The sequence below is a fragment of the Cebus imitator genome, unplaced genomic scaffold, assembly GCF_001604975.1.
Source record: "Cebus imitator isolate Cc_AM_T3 unplaced genomic scaffold, Cebus_imitator-1.0 Scaffold62, whole genome shotgun sequence".
NCBI lineage: Eukaryota > Metazoa > Chordata > Mammalia > Primates > Cebidae > Cebus > Cebus imitator.
This window is the reverse complement of record NW_016107377.1, coordinates 5,477,338-5,495,231: the sequence shown is the minus strand read 5'-3', so window position 1 is coordinate 5,495,231 and position 17,894 is coordinate 5,477,338. Positions and strand designations below refer to the sequence as shown.

The 17,894-nt window shown below is 48.7% G+C and overlaps 1 protein-coding gene across 6 annotated transcripts in view; it reads right to left on the bottom strand.

The window, feature by feature from the left end:
* The window catches only part of STK24 (serine/threonine kinase 24), a 128,099-nt gene that overhangs the window by 65,629 nt on the left and 44,576 nt on the right, over positions 1–17,894 (bottom strand). For 3 of the 6 annotated variants that reach the window (XM_017530040.2, XM_017530039.1, XM_037739088.1), the window contains exon 2: positions 3,597–3,827. In XM_017530040.2, the coding sequence (XP_017385529.1) occupies positions 3,597–3,827 (231 nt within the window). Of the gene's footprint in view, positions 1–3,596; positions 3,828–4,295; positions 4,314–6,156; positions 6,502–14,705; positions 14,862–17,894 lie in introns of those variants that run through there. The other 3 variants (XM_037739087.1, XM_017530041.2, XM_037739089.1) reach the window with 3 other exon arrangements.

Genomic DNA, 17,894 nt, shown 5'->3' with positions numbered 1-17,894 from the left:
TTCTGTGACTTAATCACTGCTACAGTCAAAATTAACACCATTCACCTGATCCTCAGTAACATTCAAAATATTCAGACCAGTTATCTATTGCTCTAAATCTCTTTTGACCAGAGGAATGAATCAAAACATAATTATGAGATCAGTGAATGCTGGCTAACCCAGCAATGAAGAAACCAGCTTATGGTAATCTCTTCTTTGTCCTATCCTGCTGTATAGAAAGTCTCTTAACACAGGGTGAAATCCTAAGGCCCTCTCTCCAATCACCCTTAAAGAACTAAGAATATTAACTCTGAACGCTACAGGGAGTCTTTTAAAATGACAATGGAAACCACGTAGAGCACTATTTCCAATTTTGTGCCAAAGACCCATTCGCCTTACAAATCCATTTAATCTGTATCCTGCCTGACATTAGGACCACACTTCCTAAACCTACCAAGATGATGAAGAATCGCCTCTGACGCATGATGGAGAAGAGGCCCCAAGAATTTCATGATACTCCATTACACAAGAATGGGCAGACAGAACTACAGGTCTGGGTTCTTGTCCTGCTCAATTATAATAGTTAATTATTGTTTTAGAAGAGCAGTTCATGATGTGTTTAGCCAAATAAGACAATTGTCTTTCACATGGTTTTAAAATCCAGGCCAACTTTCCACAATGGCCACGTTATTCCAAGCATTCTTGTGGCAGATACTCCCTAAAGGACAATCTGCCTAGTAAAATACAGAGAGCACTTTAGATAAAGTATCAAAACTTTTAACCTGCCTGGAGGCAATCAGCACCTGAAGGCCACTCCCCAAGCTATTCCACTTCCTACAGAGATGAAGTGACTTTGAGTAGAATAGCCTACTGTGCACACAGCCTGTGTCCTCTTCCCACGAGACACACCATTCGATGACATTTCCTGGCCTCCCCTGGGTCAGGTTTGGTCATGTGGCTGAGTTCTGGCCAGGAGAACATGAACAGAAATAACGTGCTCTATGTCCAGGCCTGGGCACATAAAAACTTTCCATACCCTAACCTCCCTCTCCCCCAACACTGACTTACGGCAGCTGAGCACAGCCACTTGCCAAGATGAAAGATTAAAGAACAATAAGATAAAAGGAACTTGGGTTCCTGAATCCGTGTCTAAAGGAAAACAGCCCACGGATCAGGGCAACCAGTGAGGAAGAGATACATTTCTATCATGTATGAGTCATTGCACATTTAAGGAGTTTTCTACAGCGGCTGACATTACCATAACTAAACAAAATACAGGGGCAACCTTAGATCAAAGTTAGGCTGATCTCGAACCTAATGTTCTAGAATTAGCAACTCATGCAAAAACAAGACGTGTGGGATGGAACCTCTAGATATGTGCAGATAGGCACTGTGGACACCATATTCGGTCACAATAAAGCAATCCATTCCAGCATGCAGTAAAGACCGTGCTAAGGAGCTGAGGTTGAAGAAGATGTTCTGAACTACTGATCCTTAATTTCCATAGTTAAATATTAGCTGGTATAGATCACCAAATATTTGTCAGGATTCTCCACACTTCCTTTGCCAAAGGTATCATAATAATTCATATTAAAATACAATATCAGCAAACCACATGAAATCCAACTCTGGATTGACTAGAACACTACTGTTGAAGTCATTTCACAGGGAATAGCAGGCAGTACAGTGGACTGTACTGCCCAAGCTGAGTTTCTTTAGCTGTTTGTTTCCAATGGAAATTTAACATTGAGGCCAGGTGTGGTGGCTCACGCCTGTACTTCCAACACTTTGGGACGCCAAAGCAAGTGGATCACCCAAGGTCAGCAGTTCAAGACCAGCCTAGCCAACATGATGAAACCCATCTCTACTAAAAATATAAAAATTAGCCAGGTGTGGTGGTGGGTGCCTGTAGTTCCAGCTACTCGGGAGGCTGAGGCAGGAGAATCACTTGAATTCAGGAGGCGGAGATTGCAGTGAGCTGAGATGGCGCCACTGTACTCCAGTCTGGGTGACACAGCAAGACTCCATCTCAGAAAAAGAAAAAAATAAATTTAACATCGAGAAGATGCTGGCATTCCCCCAGGAACGTCACATGTGTAGTGCTTTCCTTTTTGCTGTGTCAAGACCCAAACTGGGTGCACCACCACAGCAACATTTGCTTTTTCTGTTGGCATTCTTCTTCCATTCTTTTTCCTGGTTTTCTTGGTTTGACTTCAATGAATATCTTCACTGCAAACTACCTTCATTGCAGGGTAATTTAAGAGATGATATACAAATAAATTCTACCAAGGAAGGAAAATAAGTACTCATTAAGTACCTACTACACGTCAGGTCCTTTCACATACTTAATTCCATTTATTTTTTGTAACAATATGATTGATATATGCCATTATTTTCCATTTTCCAAATGAGAAAGTGGGGAAGATATAAAAAATAACGAAAACTCACTCAAGGCCACACACCAAAGTAAATCAGAACAAGATTCAAGTCCCATGACACCTGACTCCAAAACTCACTCTTTGCATTTCAAAATGCTACATTTGACCTATAACATATTGCCATCCTTTATATAAGGGGACAAAAAAGGGATCACCGCTCAATTTTGATTTCCTTGAAATATTCATTTTAGAGAATCAGTGGTTTTCAAAATGTCCATCCTCTGACTTATAGCTTATTATATTTCTACAAAAGCAAAACCTCCACGCTTCCTTCTGACATCAGAGCAGGTTACAAGTTGTAACTTAGAGACTTTAGAGGGTAAGGCCAGGGGAGGAAGAGGCCTGGCCCAAATGATCCAGGTTTAACACTGCCTCCCCTGGAAAATCATCCTTTCTTTCTTCATTATTTCAGAGCGTTTTTTTTCCCACCAATTCTTATGATTTGTAACACCCATTTTAAATGTGACAACATTGTTAAGCTCAGTGAAGCAGGCATATGAGAGGAACTTGAAACACAAGGAACAGCTGTGAGCCTTCTGAGTGTAGTAACAGGATTGTTCTACAATGTCTCAAATGGTAAAATGGTTCCATGCAGGATCAGAAAACTGTTTTTAACACGATTCTTTCCCACTTAAAGGACACAGTGGCAGTCCAGAACAATTTGTGTGTCGTATTACTGTAACTGCCATTGTATTTAAGTAATTACCAATTTACCTAGCATTTATTAAAGGGTAGGCAAGCTAGCTAACTCATCATCATCAATTCTCACCAGCAGTTTTTAACAGTATTAAACAAAAGCTGGTAACTAAGAATATCAAGATTCACATTCTTGAGTTGGTATGAGTTTTTAATACGAATCATAAGCCATCCTAAAATTAGGTGAATAACTTTATAATAACTTAATAAGAAACAGTTTTTCATGATAAAGGTCCACTCGGAAATACTCTTTCTTGTTCAAAAGAGAATTGTAACATCAAACATTTTCACCACAATTATTTTTATAGGTGACATTTGAGATGATAGAAATATACAAGCCAGGTTCTTTTGATCACAAAGGTCAAAGCTTTCTCCTTGCTCAGAACCCCTGCTGTGCTATATCACATCAGAGTCCTTCCCATCCCCTGCTCGTGCCTCAGCCAAGCACCGCAGAACGGAAAAGCACGTTATTTTAAGCCTTACCTTCAGATAGGATCCATAGTATTTGGTTACGTATGGACTGTCACACTGACTCAGCACTGTGATTTCTTGTTGAATGTCCTCTATCTCATCTTCAGCTTCTTCCAGATCAATGATTTTTATGGCAACCACTTTCTGAGTCCGATTGTCAATGCCTTTGAACACTTCGCCAAAGGAGCCCTTCCCAATTTTCTCTAGTTTTGTAAAAAGCTCTTCTGGATCTGCCTTTAGGTTCTATAGAAAGAGGGAAAAAGAGGGAAAGTTTAGACCCTCATAGCACCACAACTCCTTTTTCATTTTATTTGTGATGTTATAGACCCCACCGTCTTCCAGGGAACTCATCTATTTTCTGTGTCCAGGATCAGGCTAGCGGTGAGCACAGCTCCACAGGTTCAGGGTGTAAGATTTCTAGGTCTCACCTACACGTGTGCATCAGACTGTGAAAGTCAGCAAGCGTGCAATAAGAACAATTACCCAGCGAGATGAAAAAACATGGAAAAGGCTCCAACTCTTGTATAATGAGTAAATTAAAATTGAAGCGCTTATTTGAACATGTTAGGATACACAGATTTATTGAAAAATAACTCTTGTCTAAGCTAAAAATTTACTTTTCTCCCCACCGAATCCCCAAAACTTCCTGATTTCAAATGGATTTTTACTAAAATGTTAACCAGCTAGATCATAGTACAGAAAAAGGTATACCGTAACTACCCATCTTCGTGAATAGCACTGCCTTCACCAAAACGGTAACAATCTAACCAGATTCCAGAAAACAATAAGCAGCATGGTTTCTTCTGACACACAAATGCTGTACCCTGGAAATAGCTTCTAAAAGCTCTTAACCACCTGATTCGTTGCACATACTATATAATATACATTTCCAAGAAGGCCAGCTGTCAGAGCTCAAGCTCTCCTCATCCTAGCATCTATGCTGTCAGAGTCACGTAAACAGCCAAATTCTTGAAGGGAGCAGTAACCTGTCATCCACAGGGCTTATCTGTCAGGAAACTGAGCAGCAATCCTGACATTTAGCAAAGAAAGACAGGGACGCTGCACATCTCCCCACAAATAACTGCCCAGCCCAAAATGCCAATGGTAATCTGGCGACAAGCACCAGCCTGGAACCCCACAGAACAAGAAAGGACTTGAGAGCTGCCATTGCTGCAGACACAACTTCCCTCAGAAACGGTCCACAGGGAGAAGAAGATGCCAGACCAACCCTCAAAATCTATCCGTCCTTTGAAGAAGCTGAAATACCAGGAAAATGAACAAGCGCGAGGAGGAAAAGGAGGTAAATAAAGAGAACGAGAAGAAAGATGGCGCAGAAGAGCAGTATCCCCAGAGCAGTGCGCAAGCGCGTGGGAGACACACACACACACACACACACACACACACACACACACACACACACACAGAGCTTTATGGCAACTGTGGTGCATCATGAGTCAGGCAAGCCGCAGGGCCATGCGGGGCCACCCAGTCACAGCTCTCCAAGGTGAGATGCACTGAGTTCTGAGCAGCCGCTCTCTAAGGGTACTGCTGAAAGCGAGTCAGCCCATTTCTGGTTTGGAGACCTTACCGTGCTCCAGCATGTCCACCATGGCAACAATACACGCACTGTCGCAATGACACACGAGGGGACCGCCACAGTGACCTCCCACACACCAGGCAGCAGAGCCTCTGCCCCACGCTTGCGGCTGCACATCAAATAACACGAAAGCTCACAAACCTGACCCCCACAACTATCTTAGTAAAAAATGAACAAAGTAAGGCTGGCGTGCTGGACATAGACCCAACGGGAAACGCGTCCTGGGCTATCAAGCGAGGAGGACATGCCAGAGGCCGCACACTGAGCACCTGTCCCACACCGGAAGGTCATGGCCGGCGTAATCCGAGGTCTAAAGAGCAGCCGGGGATTACAAGGACTACAGTTTTAGCCATGATCCCCCTTGGCTCCTAAAAATCTAAACAAACGTCCATTGTGTTAAAAATGAACCTGTCTATTCAACTTCTTTTCTACTTAAGGTGCTTGCACTAAACATATCAATTGGGTGATTAATAGAAATGCATGTAATTTTTTTCTTCCTGAACAATTGCTAGTGTTTTCAGTATTAGCCCATTTCAAACGTCTTTAGACACAATCGTACTCAGGAGGAAGTCTGGCTGTGTGTTTACAGGTTTTAAAAAACACAGTCCAAGACCCCTGGGGTTATCAAGTTAGTCCATGACCCACAGTCAGAGCCCAGCGTAATCTCCTCAAGTGAAGGCTGTGTTTGAAGCTAGTGAGCAACCCTGCAATAGCCTCCTCTTATTTTCAAGCCTGTCAATGCCCCAGCTGAGAATCATCACTGTTGGGAATGCCCCGGAATGCCCGGGTGGGTGCCGCCCATCTAACTTACCCTGCGTGTGGCCTCGAACCCGCACCTCCACCTCCTCTAACACAAGCTGCTAGGATGAGACACTTTGGAGGATGCGGAGGAAGCAGCACGCATCTACTTTTTTAGCTGCAATGAAACACACCCCATTTTCGGCAGCTAACAACCTTTCGTGCCTTCTCCCTTACCTTGCTCCCTCCAGGATGAGGTGGGGTGGTCCTCCTTTTATTCAAGGCCAATCCCCAAAGCAGGTCTCTGGAGTCCATCCTTCTCTCCTCCAGGATACGGCTTCGTCAATAACCCCCTTCTCAGCTCCCTCTTCATTCACCCTTCTCTGCTGGCTCTCTGCCCTTGGCAACATGCTCCAATGTCTCCCATTTAAAACAAACAAAAGCACCCTCCCTAACCCAAAGCCCTCCTCCTCCACTCTCTCCTTCCTCTGAAGTCCCCTGAAAGTCATCTGGACCTGCCCGGTCCTCCCCACCGCTACAGCCTGGCTCCATTCTGGCTCCGGTCACAGGGCTGCAGTGTGGTGTCTGAGCCTAGTCAACCACGCCCTCCCTCTCCTCCAGGTAACTTTCTAGTCCCTTGGCATCCACAGCCCTGCTCCCACTGGTTTCTTCCAGTCCCCCTAGTTCCAGAAGGATCTTCATGCAGACTCCACCTTGACCCCACCTTGCCAGTCCTTACTCCAGGGCATCATCCCAAGTCCCAGCCTGGGCCTCTATTCCTTCTCCCCAGGGGTGCCAGACAGTGTCAGGGTCTGGGGCCCTTATTTCCCAAACCTGGTCAAGCAGAAATCACCTGGGACATCTAACATTCTTGCAGAAATATGTGGGAATTCAGAAGGGAACACCTAATCCGTGTTTTTAAAACACCCCAATGGATTCTGATCAATTGCCACCTTGAAGGAAAGGCTGTGTTAAAGGCTGGTGTACATGACAGCTTTCAAAGTGCTAGCTCAGGCCTGCCTTCTGAACTGGAACCCCCGAACCAGCTGCTTCCCAGGTATTGTCTCTTTCTACCCAGACATCTCAAGCTCAACATGTGTGCACAGAATTCGGTGCTTCTGCTGCTGGACTGTCCTCCCACAGTCACCCTCTATCCTGTGCCATCTCTTTTGCACAGCTGCAAGCTGAGGAGTTGGGGACTGTGTCTCACACGCCTCTAAACCCCTGTGCCCAGGTATAATGAGTGGCATGGGACTGTGGTTGGTAAACATCCCAGGCAGTAGGAAAACCCCAGACTCACCCTGGCACAAACAGGACCCAGGTCAGATACCTCAAAGCCTGGAGGGAAGGGGGCAGCACTTCCTGCTGACAAGGGCGAGAAGGGTGCTAAGAGCCTGCCTTGCTCACGTCAGAAGAGCCGGTGAGCCCTGTCATTCCTGGGAGTGGTGATTCTCAGACCCGGGTAAATCTCACACTCCCCTGGAAGGCTTGTTAGGCCACAGAGCTCCAGCCCACCAAGAGTTTCTGATGCAGTCAACCAGGCGGGCCTGAGAATTGGAATCCCAGGGTGAGGGAGATGCTGCTGGTCCAGGGACCACACCTCAAGAACCACCGCCCAGCACAGGTGGGGACAGGAAGCCAGGGAGCCCCAACAAGGGACTGGCCACTAGACATCACAGTGTTAGGACAGCTGATCACCCACTCCAGTAACTGTCCTGCCCCCGTACTAAGAAAACAGTGGCCTTTTCCTTTTTGAGAGTTCATTTAAAAAGTGGGCAATAAGAATTTATCCAAATCCTCACCATGTTGTTGAGGACCCTGTGGGAGGCTGTTAGAAAAATAACCACCCACAAATCTCACCTCTCTGGGCCCACACCCCATGAATGTGACCCGGGGACTGCCGCCCAGGCCCTTGAACCTGGGCTAGTCTTGCTCTGTATTCTGATGAATATAATCTAAGCAAGGCCGCAAGAGAGCTCACAGAGGCCCCTCCGCAGAGGCACGTGACCACGGAGCAGCAGAAGGCCGGCCATCGAAGATGTTGTGGTCAGAAAGACAAGGACATCCACCCACTTCCTGGATCCCAGCTGAGGCCCCAGGATGTGCCTCAAGTCATCCAAGGCCACGTGGCCTCAACCATGACATTCACTGACTGCAGAGAGCCCAGAAAAGGCCAGCAAAACAGCTCAGCCAATCCACAGAATCACGAGAAATCGTCAGCCTGCTGTTTTCGCCACTCGGTTTTGGTTGGCTTGCTACTCATTAACAATAGGCACCAAATACAAAAACTGATGCTAGAAGCTGGGCACTGCCCCAGCAGAGGCCCTGACAGACCATGCCTGGCTCTAGGTCAGAACTGCTGCGGCCCATCTGCCACGAGATGCTCTGTCCCTGCCCTCTTTGCAAAGGAGTCTCTGCTGCCACCCCATTCTTCCTGTCCTGCCACTCTCGTTGAGCTGGGACTCTCTGATTCAGGAGCGGGCAGCCCGTCCACATCCAGCCCCAAAGCAGGCAAGGCACGCAGACCTTGAGTTGGATCCTGTGCCAGGAGGGAAGTGGGGAGAAGGCAGAGAGAGGAGTGTCTCCTGCATGTGTGAGCGGCATGAACCCTTGGGACTGGAAGGCAACCTTGTGGGTTGTTACAATAATGGCACTAATAATCCGTCCCCTGTGTCTGCACCCCCAAGACTTTGCCCACTGCTCCGGTAATGGCAGCCCACACCTGGAACTGCCTGGCCTATGGTTCCTATGCCAGTGTACCATGTCCAAGGTCAAGGTTCAAGGGGCCCCACAGCGTTTGCTCTGCCTCTTGGAACGCCTCCATCAGCAGCATGTGAAGAGGCCTGTTCTGGTCACTGGAGAGGCCACATGGAAGAGACCAAGGCACTGGCTCAACACCCAGCCAACTGCTAGACCTAGGCGAGATGCCCGGCCTTCCTCGCTGCCCCTGCTGAGCCCAGGCCCTAGCCACTCTCCAGCTGGCCACAGCCACATGAATGTGCCTCAGACAGACTGACAGAAAAAAACACCCATTCACCCAAGGAATGGTGAGAAACGCTAAATCATTATTGTTTTAGGTCATAAAGTGCTATAGTGGTTTCTTATGAAAACAGCAGATAACAGAATTCAACAGAGACCACTACAGGAGAAAAGTGTCCGGGGGCAGGGGAGGCGGGGCGTGCAGGGAAGGCAGATGTCCCGGATTCTGGAATGTTTCAGTAACCTGCCTGTTTTCCTTTTGTCTGCACCCAGACAGCTTAGGAAACAGCTATTTTCACTCTTTCACTGTTGTCCCAAAAGACCTTTCCAGGCATCTGGCACCTGCACAGTAAGTGGTCATTGCATTGTCTCAATCTGCTCAAGCGCTACGTCTTTCAGAACCCCTGGCCTCTGTGTCAGCAGCTGTACACTGGCCTAAAAATTACCCCTGGCAAGAAGGGAGCCATCTGCTGAGGCACAAAGCAGGGTTTCCGGTGCGGGCAGCCTGCCCTGTGGCAATTCCTGCACAGGTTCATTACCATAGCGTGTCCCCCTGGCCAGAAGAAAATCAATGCCAAAGATGGCCTGTTTTGAATAAGAACCTCGAGATTCTGCTGCCAGAACTTGCTCACCCAGGAAAGTAGATCTCCTTGGCAGAAAAGGCGCAATTCTGCCAACCATCTTGAGAATTTCCTTTTTAGAAGAGTTTGGGCTGCACTGAGCGCCAGCTATGGCCTCAGATTGGAAAGGCCTGCAGCCCTCACCCCCACCACCCCTGCCTGAAAGGAAGCAGAGCCTGAGCCAGGACAAGGCAAATCAGGATACCCAAGCGCTCGGCCTCTTCTAAGGCAGGGAGAAGTCAGGATACATGGACACCCCCCAACATTCCCTTCCAAGGTCACCTCCCATAAGGCAACAAGGCTGGGGGCTGGGGGCGGGGCTGGGGCTGGGGGCAGCCTACACACAGCAGCCCCTCCCCAGGCCCTGGTCTCAGCACTCAAAAATATCAATTAGATGCCTGTCCCTACAGTGGAGCCGGGATCACCACCCTGGGACAGTCAGGAGGATCGGCTTCTCTAACAACCTCTGGGCAAGGGTAAGCGCAAGGGGTGACTTCTCTTTCTCGAGCTCATGGAGCCTCAAGCCCCACAAGTGGCCTCACACTGATGAGCCCTGGCTTCCTTCTCTGAAGGAAGGGTTCAGGGATAAAAAGATAGTAATGATAATAATGGCATCTATCTCTGCATTAAGGGCAACTGAGAGTGCGGATCCAGCACCTTCCCACGGAGGCGTCTGACACGTCCCATGCAGTGTCTGAACAGAAGGCACTCGGACCCTTATTTCTCTACTCACAAGTTCCCAATTCCCTAAAATCTCCCTATGCATTTTAACAAACAGCCCAACTTCCCATTTTGTGGGGCCTTGGGGTTAAGTGAAAACTTTAGAGAAATGACACTCAATTTTCCCTCTTCTGGCGGCTTGACTGTCCTTCCATCATGACAGCACCAGGTCATCTGTCTTTTAAAATTCTAGTCAACTAAATTCTGTACCTGCCTACCTCCTCATACCCTGTCTCGTTGATTCTTACCTACAAGATTTAGGAAAACCAAGGCATTTATTACACGAACTCATATTAAGGTCAGGATCCTTCGTAAGTGACCAGGGTAAGTAGAAGATCCATTTCCCCAGATCGAAAGGCCCAGGCACAAGTCTGGGCTCTGAAAATGCTCCTAAGCCCCTTCCCCTTCCCCTTCCCCGGTAGGGCAGGGAAACTATCACCTGGGCTGCAGGATGGGAGAAGAGCAAAAAAACCAAGGAGAGAGTGCCCTAGGTAAATCCCAATCAACAACTGCATTTCTCATGAGGACAATAGGGAAGCATTCTCTTTTGGTGCGACCAGGTATCCAGAGGCCTGGGGTCTCCCAGAAGCTCGGGGCCCTTGGTAGCCAAAAAACATGTGCACAGCACAAGTACCTGTGACACCAGCACACACTGCAGTGAGGATGGACACCACGCCCTGTGGCCCGAAGCACTGGGTGAGTGTCCTCGGCTCTGAGCACTCAGCCACCCACCTCTGGAGAGGACAGGCCACAAGCTCTCAAATACGGGTCTGGGCCACCAAGGGGTCCTACGGAGAATGCCCATCTAAACTCAGTGCAGATGCTAAGAAACCAGACTTGAAAAAGCATCAGCCAATTTTTTGTGCAACATGTCTGCTGCCTACACACAGCCCTTAAAAGCCTGCTCTGCTGTGTGCACACATACATGGGCCCTGTGATTTTCCAGTTATCCTCAGTGGCTGGCCATTCCCTGTGAAGAGTGATAGGCCCACATCTAACCAAAATCGAAATAAACTCCAAAAAGATGCTGATGAGAATTACAAAACAAATCTCTGCCTCACAGTGTATACAGATTTCAGTCACTGCATCTTCTCAGGAAATGTGACAGGTACACAGCAGTGACCATGTGTGCAGGTTACTCTCACATGGGGGTCAGAATCAGCAGGCCGATTTTACCTGGCAAGCATCTCGTGAAAATGTGCCTGTGGGTGGCGGTCCTGTGTATCTGAATGACATGTTCCACACCCGCACTCCTGGGATGGGCCCCGAGGCTGATGAGCAAATTCCAGGAAGCCAGCTGTTGGGAAATGTGATTGGAAAGGACAAGCCTTGGCCGGGAGCTGACAAGCACTCACTCACTCCTCCCCATAGCAGAAATGCACAACCCACGTTTCTTAAAACACAAAATAAAATTTAAAAAGAAGTAAAGGTGGGCCGGGCGCAGTGGCTCACACCTGTAATCCCAGCACTTTGGGAGGCCAAGGTGGGTAGATCACAAGGTCAGGAGTTTGAGACCAGCCTGGCCAAGATGGTGAAACCCCGTCTCTACTAAAAACACAAAAATAAGCTGGGCATGGTGGCGGGCACCTATAGTCCCAGCTACTCAGGAGGCTGAGCCAGGAGAATCGCTTGAACCCAGGAGGCGGAGGATGCAGTGAGCCAAGATCACACCACTGCACTCCAGCCTGGGCAACACAGCAAGACTCCATCTCCAAAAGAAAAAAAGAGTAGAAAGGCAACCTAATTAAGCAGCAGAAGACAGGTTAAACAAACGCTAATACAGCCATATAATGGAATATCCTGCTTTTCAGCCCTTAAATATGTTTCTAACAACATGGTCCCAAGCCTAGTTAGTAACAGTGAGGAGGCAGGGGCCTACTGGCTAGGTTAAAGCCCCTCCTCTGTCCTCTGCCAGCTCTGGGACCAAGAGCAAGATACTCAACATCTCTTCTGCTCAGTTTTCTCATCTGTAAAATGGGGCAGACAGAAGTACTTTCCTCTTAGCTTTCTCATGACAATTTGCTGAGACAGTTCATGCAAAGCTCTTGACCCAGAGCCTGGAACAAGTACACCCTCAATAAACCCACACCTATTAGGCTGGCTGTACGGTGTGTTCACTGCAGGGGAAAATGCCTGAGTCATATTAGGACACTAAGACAACTTTGCATCTTTGAAAAACCTACAGCTTGACAAAGGACAAAGCATTTGCTCATAGAAATAAGACAGAGAGAAAACAGGGCAAAATCGTTTAAAAAACAAAAAAATCAAAGCCTGCCCTACCTCGAAAGGCCCTTTCACCCCAGCATACTGCCAATGCTCCTCCCTCCACGGCACTCCAGCCACTGCCTCTCAGCCAGCTCAGCTTTCCAGCTGACCACCCCTGACATCTCCAATCAAAGCATGCCCTTTAGGCTGGGCCTGGTGGCTCACACCTGTAATCCCAGCATTTTGGGAGGCCAGCAGATCACTTGAGGCAAGGAGTTTGAGACCAGCCTGGATAATAAAGGGAGGCCTCAGCTATACCAAAAAAAGAGTCTGCCCTTCTCCCTCCACTTCATCTAAAAAGCCCAGAGACGAAGAGGACATCTGATGCCAGTGGCCAAGACCACACTCCCATTAAAGCGGTGCGGACATGTGGCCTGCACAGGGACAGGGTGCCGGGAAACAGCTTCTGCAGGCCACCCGTGAGGACGGAAGTTAAGACCTCAAAGGCCAGGTCAGAGTCAAGAGACCTGGGGGAGCCCAGACACAGAGGCTGCCCACACCTGGGCAGCTCCCACGGGCCACCGGCAGCCCCTTCCCCACTATCTCTGGACCCACCTCCTGCGCCCCTGTGCCTTGAAAGACCGAAGGGCATAGGCCTCTCAGGCAAACCTGAGCGGGGAGGCTCTTCTGAGGAAGGACCAAATGCAGTTTGAGAGGCAGAACCGAACCCTGGATGCAGAGGACACGGGACCCTTAGAGTCACAAGCCAAGTGGGAGGGCCCAGCACTGCCTCACCAGCACCGCCCAGCCACACACGCAGAGCCAGCGGCCACAGGAGACCAGAGGGGTTCAGAGGCACGCGGCTGAAAATTCCAAAGCAAGGGGAGGGACAGGGCCACTTGCTTTATCGGAACTCATGTCTCCTACTGTGACTGCATGCTCAGCAGCTGCAGACACAGCCCCGCACGGCCCCCTGAGCTCCTGCACCTCTCTGGGCCTGACTCAACAGCAGAAAGCAAAATGAGAGCTCTGTGGGGAAGGTCTCCCCAGCCACAGCCCCCTAGACCAATAATCAGGCCTCCAGGAAGCTGGAGAGAGCAGTCTCCACCAGGCCAACCCCTGGGTTCCCACTGGGTCACCAGGCTCTCATTCATGAGGATGTGCAGGTCGGCCCAGGACTGCCCTCTGCTCCGGGGGAACAGGAAGTCAGTCTCAGGCTCCCTTCACAGACTGTGCAGAACGGCCATGATCTGGGGTCTGTCCTGCCAATGTCATGAGCACACCTACACTGCAAGGTGAAAACCTCAATGAATGAGAAAGATAGATGGAGGTGTCTTCTGATTTACAGACTGATTCTGCGCTCAATGAGAATGCCAGAAGGTGGGCGTTTTCCTGCTCCCTCTCAACTCAAAAAACCGTGGACCTCTCAGCCCAGTCTTGGGGGCGGGGGAGGTGGGTAAAACCAACAACTCCAGCCTGGCCTCCAGGATTCTGGCTCCTTCCAGGAGAAAACCCAAGTGTGAGGTATCCTGTTACCCACTCAAAATTTACAAAGAGAATTTCGAAGCTCTGCCCTTCTGCAGCTCAGAAGCAGACCCATTCCACAATGCAACACAACACTTCATTATATTCCATAATCCCTTGAAAGAATTCGTTAAAATTGTTCTATGATGACTTAAGTATTTTACATTTTTAAACCTGAATAGCTGTCATCATCTTCTTTTGATCATTTCTGGCAATGAAAAATGCATGTGGCATTACCAATCACTTTCAGAGTTACTCAGCTCCGAATGTACCGCTTGCAGTCAGGCCACACTAAACTCCTCTGGAGCTTCTCTATGCTTTTCCACGAAAACAGAAAGAAACTGAGAGCAATGTGCTAATAGCCAGCACTTCTCATACCACTATCCCCACAGGCACGGGTGAGGGGCCGCTGGAGGGAAGCTGAGCCTGGAGCAGGGAAGGGAGCTCGTGGCAGGCACGGGCTCTCCTCTATTCTGGCCTTGGCAAACATCTCTAATGAATCACAAGTTCTCTCCTCCCAGAGCTGAACTGAGCCTCAGAATCTCCTCACCTCAGCCAGTCGCCACCAATTTGGCCAATTGGGCATGCAGGTGGAAACCTACCTGCCGGCCCGTCTGGCTCTACCACCAACAGATCAGTGGTGGCTGCTTCCATTCCAGCTCCCCCTTCCATACCCACCGTCTCCCTCTCCCCAGGCTCCCCACCACGTGCTTCATCATTAGCATTGTGGTTACCTACCATTCCCAAAGCTGGAAACCTCCGCACCCCCATTCCTCTCTCACCCCAACATGCAAACCGTGCCATGGTTCTTCCGAGGTGTCTCTCCATCCAGCCCCCTCCAGGTCACTGCCTGGCCTGCCCTCCCCCAGTGGCAGCCTCCAACTGATCCACTTCGAGACTTGCCTGTGCCCTGCTGAGCTGATCTTCCTAAAAGCTCATGGTTTCCTCCACTGCCCTTCACACTGAGGCCACACTCAGCTTGTGCATCTAAACCCCAAAGCTCCTTTCTAATCCCCCCACTTACCCTCCTGTCATCCAACTTCTTAACACCGTCTACAAGCCCCAAAGGTCATATACAGCATGAGTCCCTTTATAGAAAATTCTCAAGGTGACAAAATTCGACTGGCGGGAAACAGATCCTTGATTGCTGAGGCTAGGGTGAAGAAAAGACTAACAAACCACCAAACGGGGGGGGGGGGGGGCCAGAGGCCCCCGGTGAGCCCAGAGGCGGATCTGGGTGGGGTCCTAACGCGAGGCTTCTAGAAGGTGCATTCGGCCATCGATGCAACGACCCTACCCAACTTAACAGGCTCCTAGGTCTATGAAATGATGCTAGGAAGTACAGAGGCAAGATGATGGCTACCAAAATTTGCAGAAATCCATGGACCTTTAAACTGCCTTATAAAGGTAACCATTAAATCTCTTAAAATAGAAAAGGTCTATCTACAGGAGCCGGGAAAGAAGGCTCTACACCATAGGCACTGCCGGGAGAAGGAAGCGAATGTTAGACAAGAGGCCAACTGCAGGAAAAATGACGGCAAAGAAATAAGGCCAAAGGCACTGGCTGTGTGTGTGTGTGTGTGTGTGTGTAGGGAGAAAGACAGAGACACACACACACACACACACACACACACACACACACACAGAGCTGTCAAGAGGTCCTGACATGACAGTCTCTGTCTCCCAGACAGAAACACACATACATACTTCCAGAAAGTTTGTGAAAGAGAAAGCCTAACAATGTCTAAGCAGAAACTTAACCGAATCTAAGAGAATGTCTTGCCAAACACCTTAATACTTAAGGCAGCTCCGTTTTCACACCCATAAAGGAGCTAGATTCCCAGAGCTCCTGGCATTCTCTGTGTCACAGAATAGGTGACTGCTGCAGTCAGAGGCAATGACACTCTTCTCTTGGATATGGTCTTGGATGTGGCCTGGGCAGGAAGAAGCCGTAAGCAAAGTTACCGTCATGCCCAAGTGCCCTCTATGCAGGGGGTGAGAGCTCCATTTTCTTATGTGATGACTTGTCTTCAGGCACACAGCTTGAAAGGGAACCCACACCCATCCAATTCCAGACACTGAGCATGTCCATCACTGTCTCCTGAGCTCTCACAGCAACATACAACAGAAAGGGCATGAAAGACAATGCCAAAGCCCTGGACTCAAAAGCTGTGACGCATTGCTGCATGACCTCAAGCAAGTTCTTCGCTTCCTGGTCACATGACCTCACAGGTCTGTTTGGGGATCGAACCTGCTGGCAACGTGGTCAACCGCCACCACCTTCACCAGAGTCAGCATGGGCTCTTCAGCAAGCACACTGAGGAACATGGGAGGTCATCTGTACAACAGCACTCAGTTTTGGAGACATTTTTGGAAATCAGGAACTCACTGGCCAAAACTCTTAACTGAGAGCATACCAAGTACAGCACAATGTAACAGGGTCCCTAGAGAGTAAAAATCAGAGTTGTTTTTTAGTATGGCTGAACTTTAGGCCAATCTCCCATTTTTTAATACAGATTATTCTTCCCATAAGTAAGAAATCCTAAAGCTAATTGCAAACAAACAAAATGCCCTGAAAACCCATTTCATCAAATTAACCTGGCCATTAAATTTGAAGAGGCATTCTGTGCTGAAAGGAATAGTGAACAATTTGTCTACAGCAAGCCCATTCATCCATAAAGATCTTCTTTCATTCTAAAGCTCACTCTTTATCAGGATCTTTCTAATATACCTCCCAAAATCTGATAATCAAGCTGCCCTTTTAATAAAATGTCTATACGTGCAGGAGTATGTACAGAAAAGGCCAATGGAAAGCTTATAAACCAAAGGAAAAAGACCAAATAAAAGCCAAATGCCCTTTGGTGGGCAGTTTTCCAGCTAGAAATTGTCATCAGAAAACTATAATGGTGGAGACCCAACCTGGAATGGTGTCACCCTGGCCCCCTCTGCTGCCCTGGGAAGCCCCCCGGATATTTCCACTCTCAGGACAGCATCACACCTGAGGGTATCCCCCCAGTCGGATCCTGGGGCTCCATGCAGCAGCCAACCCTAGACACCTTGATATGAACAGAGGAAACGTGAAGCTCCAGATTCTGATCTGGCAAGGTTTCAGAGCAAGACTGGCTTTCACACCAGTGCTGACTCGACATCAGGGCTCCTCTTGAAGCCAAGGAACTAATATGAATCCCAGTTCTCTTCCCCACTCGACCTTCATCCTTCAAAGGTGCAGATGGTATTAATGGGTTTTTGGCTAGACATCACTAACCACCCAATGGTGCCTATCATCCCCACAATGGCCTCTGATCCGTTAGAGGAGAGCTGGAACTGCACAGATGCAGGACACTGCGTCAGGAGAAAGGCACTTGTAGGAAACTATTAGCTCTGTGATCCTGAGGTCAGCACCCTCCCAGGGCCGACCCTCTGTGCTGCATGTAGCTAGAAATTATCAACCTGGGGTGTGTGTAGCCCTAAACCGCTCGATGTCCCAGCTTCAACTTGGACTGATTAAATCAGAATCTTTGGGGAAGGGACCCACCAGCCCCCCATCAGCTAAGTTCCCCAGAGACTCTAACATGCAGCCAAGGTTGAGGACCACTGGTCTAGTCTAGGAGACTGCCCCAAACTCTGCAGAATTCACAATGCCAGCAGTGATGCCTGGAAAATTCCTTTTACCCTGGGTCATGCTCACCTACTTTCTACACTTGGGAAAAAAATAATATGAGTGCAGGGGAGGGGGCACTCCCAGCAGCTCACCTTTTTCATCTTTTCCTCTCCCACCTCTCTTCTCCACAAGAGGAGAGGGCAACCCCTCCCCACTGCCTTGCCAGATGACTTCAGTGACTAGCAACTGACAGTGCATGCCAATCCCACATCCACCAAAGACCCATCCCACACCCACCGCACACCCACCCCACACAGACACATCCC